The sequence below is a fragment of the Syzygium oleosum genome, unplaced genomic scaffold (genome assembly GCF_021117445.2).
Source record: "Syzygium oleosum isolate NSW1041296 unplaced genomic scaffold, Sole_v2.1 Sole_v2.26, whole genome shotgun sequence".
Classification (NCBI taxonomy): Eukaryota; Viridiplantae; Streptophyta; class Magnoliopsida; order Myrtales; family Myrtaceae; genus Syzygium; species Syzygium oleosum.
The window spans coordinates 1,777,364-1,781,922 of NW_026607510.1; the positions used below are offsets into that span (position 1 = coordinate 1,777,364).

The 4,559-nt window shown below is 41.9% G+C and overlaps 1 protein-coding gene across 8 annotated transcripts; it reads left to right on the top strand.

The window, feature by feature from the left end:
• Positions 1-267: 267 nt before the first annotated feature.
• On the top strand, positions 268-3,849 carry LOC115681064 (uncharacterized). 8 transcript variants are annotated; one of them, XR_008814477.1, is made up of 7 exons: positions 268-793; positions 877-1,054; positions 1,413-1,690; positions 2,779-2,842; positions 2,951-3,095; positions 3,192-3,293; positions 3,458-3,849. XR_008814477.1 is itself a non-coding variant. In XM_056303087.1 (2 exons), exons 1-2 carry the CDS (start codon positions 385-387, stop codon positions 970-972), a joined length of 405 nt encoding a protein of 134 aa, XP_056159062.1. In that variant the 5' UTR covers positions 275-384; the 3' UTR covers positions 973-1,334. The 8 variants fall into 8 exon arrangements, 1 of the variants encoding a protein (XP_056159062.1); XR_008814473.1 differs by having other exon boundaries at positions 269-693; positions 3,192-3,297; XR_008814471.1 differs by having other exon boundaries at positions 269-693.
• Positions 3,850-4,559: the final 710 nt, after the last annotated feature.

The following is a 4,559-nucleotide window of genomic DNA, read 5'->3' on the forward strand; positions in this document are numbered from 1 at the left end:
ATGACTTTATTTTAGATAAAAAAATAAAAAAAAATTTAAATATTTTTTATTTTTAAAAAATCAAATTTCTTAATTAATTTTTATTTTTTTTTATTTTCTTTTTTTTGTAAAAATTTGATTTTTTAATTTTTTTTTAAAAGATCGTCGCTAAATCTGTCGCAAATTAGCGACGGAAAAGAAATTCCGTCGCAAAAATTTGCTTTGCCCGCCCTCACCCCCATTTTCTATCTCAGTCTCTCTCTGGTGATTCCTCAGATCCCCTCACCCCGTGCTTCCGCTTCTCCTTCTCCTTCTTCCCTCCCCCCACACCCCCAAACCTCTCGCGCTCGCTAGGGTTTTCGGTACCCCCTTCCCCCCCTGCGCTTCCTCCGGCGACTCCTCGCCATGGCCTCCGGAGCCCTAGAGGCCGCAGAGCCCGAAGGGGCGGCGGCTCCTCCCCCCGTCGAGGGCAAGGAGGAGCTCCCCGAGAAATTAGAGGCGGAGGAGGCGGCGCAAGAGGACCGAGAGATCGCCGCTCCGGAGGAGGAGGCCGAGGCTTCCGACGAGGAGGCTCTGCTGGTCGCCGCCGAGGCCCCGCCGGCTGCGTCGCCTCCGAGAGGCCATGCCCGTGATGTCCATATCCTGAGTTGTGGGTTCCTGCTCATCTTCTCGGCCTACGGTGTTGCTCAGAATCTCGAGAGCACCGTGAACACCGTGAGTTTTCCGAGTCGATTTCGTTGGAATTTTGGGTAAATTGAGAGAAGAAATCGACAGTCGTGAGATGAAAACCCAGAGGCAGATTTTGCACTTCTGGGTCTGAGGTTGCTTGTAGGAATGTTTTTTTGGTTCGTTTGACGTTGCGTTTTGGTTTGATGAGTTTCTTGATTTTTATTGCAGGCGGATAATTTGGGCACGACAGGCAACGCAAGTAAAGAAGAAAGGCAGACAGGCAACGCAACAAAGAGATATAGAATCTACAGTAGAGAACATTAGTGATTTGGAGGATGATCAAAGCCATCGTGTGGGGAAGTCGCTTTTACACTCAGTGAAGTGGGAGCGCATTATTTTGGATGAGGTGAGTGAATGGGAGTATCTTGCGGTGATATGAGTGCTAACATAGTTCAATGCTTTGTAACCGATATAAAGATTTCGATATGTCCATGCTGGCAACACGTGATTCGTTATTTTGTTTGGCTGGGTGAAGCCACGCATGAATGCGTTAATTTGCTCTTGGCAAGACAAATTTCTGTAAGATTAGGCCTTTCGATTGAAGGTTTGATTACTTTTAGGGAACCGTATATGCATGTTCTTTTCCACAATTTATCAAAAAAACTTCTATCCGGGATCTCTTAGTATGATTTGCTTCGTGATCTTTGAACATTCATCTGCATGTACATTTCCCACTTATGCCTATGCAATTTTATTCAATGTAGGCTCACTTTGTCAAAGATAGGCGATGTAATACTGCAAAAGCAGTTCTCGGACTGGAGTCTTCATACAGATGGGCTTTAAGTGGAACACCTCTTCAAAATCGTGTTGGGGAGCTCTACTCTCTTGTAAGTTTCTATTTTATACGAGTGGTTAATTGTTATTCACCTTCTGTAGTCAATCACATTGTCCTGCAATAAACTTTTCGGGACCGTTTTCTTCGAATTGTGCCGTATTCATTCTACTTATGTCAAGATTGTGATTGCAGAACACTTGATTATAGGTATGTAAAGTTTCAATCACAAGATAATCGGGTTATATTTTCCACATTATTTAGAGTTATCGAGACTCTAGGTTAAGAGTGTGACATGATTCAGATCTCATGTTGCTACGTAGTTCTCACAGGACGTCTTGATCTTGATGCAACTATTACTGGAATATCTCCCACCATGGTGGATGTTCCATTTAGAGAACAAGTCCATACTTGTATCTTGCCCTGTGAGATACGTGTTTAAGGGCTGTTATCTCATATCATTATTCATTGAAGCATGCACAAAATTTGTTTCTGAATATATCCCTAACCTTCAAAATCTTGGTCTACAGTTGGTAGTAGATATGTGGATGCTATTGATTTGTATGTTGTATTTGACATGATTTGGTGGGTTGCACCCTCTTGGGTACCGTAGTGGAGAATGTCCCTAAATTGATGATCATCCTGCCAGGGGGAAAACTGCAAAGAAAAGAGAAATTGAAGAATCTCTTTATCTTTGATTGAGTGGCAATGACATATCCAAAATGGTGAACTATCAAGCATCATGCCTGTTAAAGAATTTTTTTTTTTGGGATGTTAGATTCTTCTCCTAAATGATAGAGTAGATATCGCCTTCTTGATGTAAAGACCTTGAAAGTTTGGATAGTGGGGCCATTGTGGAGCTTGTAGCTCCTATATCTAGTTTATATTGCTAATGACATCTTATTGCTTTTAAGAGTGAAGCATCAAATAGGTATAATTTAAAGAAGAGTTCTATGTGGGATATGTTTGGCAGAGTAAAGATATAGGTATACTCTGAAGAACATCACAAATACTATAGACTGAGGGTGTACACAATAGATGGATGCATCTTTTACTCAGATGATCTTTCTAATTTTTATTTCCTTTTGCCATTATATGTGAGGAATTCCTCTTCAATTTTGTTTGTTGTCTGGGTTGACTTCACTTTCATTATCTTCGTTAATGCAATCTCACTCTTTGTTTTCTGCATTAACTTTATCGATTGGTCTTAGAGCTTCACCTGCTGATTGCATGCACTGAGTTCAGTGAATGTATTTTTCCTTTGTTACCTATTTTGTAAGTCTGTTGTTCATTTGCAGTTCCTCAAAACAATGTCCTGAATGCTCTCACGGTTCCGTACGGCACTTTTGTTGGTGGAATCGAGTGAGTTGCATTTTCATTGGTCCTTTGGCCTCTCTCTCTTTTTTTTTTGGGCAAATCATATGGAATGTTTTCATTTGAACTCTGATATGGAGTATATATTCTATCTAGTATATAGTGAATCCTATACAAGCACATGGAAATGCCGTTGGCAGAAGGCGAGCAATGATATTACTAAAACACAATTTTGAAAAACATTTTGCTGAGACGCACAAAAAAGGGAAGAGCTGCTGATCTTGCACTTCCACCTAGAATTGTGAGTTCTCTTGCATATGTGTACAATTTCAATTCGGCATGTCGAAGATTTTTAACTTAAATCCACCGCTTCCTGCTCTCTTCACTTTCCCTGCAGGTTACTTTGAGGCGGGATACACTGGACATTAGAGAAGAGGATTATTACACATCATTGTACAATGAGAGCCAATCTAACCTTGTGCGGTGTGCATATTGATTGGTAGGTCCGTTAATCTAGGCTTCTTAATTTGCTCTTTCAGAGGATCAATTAGACTGAAAATGTGTCACCAGAAATTTCTAGCAATTGCTTTCATGGCCTAAAGATATATAAATGTTCTAAGTGCAATCCTTTTAATTTTGGATGCGAAATTTTGGCAATTGTAGGTATTTCACTTTCTTCTCTGGGCTCGTGGGACTTTTGAGTATCGCATTGTATGTCAACAAGTGAATGTCACTTCTTTGGAGGAGGTGATGAAGCACTTCATGCAAACCTTATAGGAGAAAGCAGAGTGGGCGCAAGATTGGAAGTATCTTTTCATACATATCGGGGATAAGCTTTGCTTCAGCATCTTCAGTGCCAGAAGTGCAGTTGGCCCAATATGTTCCTACCCTGGAAAGAATTGCCACCCCGAGGTTGCTTAAGCAAGTGCTTTAAAGTGCTCAAGATTATTTATTCTTTCATTATGTGTACTATAAAGAAAAGTATATATGTCATTCTTGTGGAAAATGCAGATGAATGTATTTCATTTTCATATTATTATAATATTTTGATGTTATTAAGTGCTTAATCAATGTTAAATATAAATTGTAGGAATTAATTTTGCTGTTAATTAGATTTAAAATCGAAGTCGTCCTTAAACAATATTCGTCGCAGAGTTCGTCGCTAAAGAATTAATAAAAATTCGTTGCTATTATGGGACAATTTCTACTAAGGACCCTAAGTGGGGTCAAATTCCCAAAAGAGGATCCAAAGTGAACAGTAGTGTCGAATAAGGGTATGAAGTATCGTCGATGCCTCAAATAAGGATCAGGAAGTGCCTTAAAAAGTCTCAAATAAGGGCACGGGTATTTGGTAGGCCAAAAATGCCCACCGGTCGGCGAGAATGTTACTATTCCGGCACAGGAATAGTAACTTTTTAAATTTTTTTTTATTTTTTCCTTTCTGTTTTTCCTTTTCTGTTTTTTTTTCTTTACCTTTTCCTTTTCTTTTTTTTTTCTTCTCTTCCCGCCGGCCTCAGGCAAGGCCGCCCTCACCGGCGTCGGACGAGGGCCGCCCTCGCCTGGGCTGGCTGAGGTCGGCCTCGCCAGTTGTCGGCGAGGGCTCGGCCCCACCGGCCGCTGGCGAGGCTTGACCTCGCCGGCGTCGGGAGAGGCCGGTCTCGCCTGCAAGGGCGAGGCCGGCGAGGTCGAGCCTCGCCAGTTCTGGCGAGGGCTCGACCTCGTCGGGGCCGGCGAGGCCCGACCTCGACGGCGTCGAGCGAGGCTC

Excerpts from the sequence above, each read along its gene's own strand:
- LOC115681064 (XM_056303087.1), top strand. The coding sequence starts at position 385 with ATGGCCTCCGGAGCCCTAGAGGCCGCAGAGCCCGAAGGGGCGGCGGCT. Across the intron at positions 694-876 it reads TCGAGAGCACCGTGAACACC|GCGGATAATTTGGGCACGAC; the intron begins GTGAGTTTTCCG and ends TTTTTATTGCAG.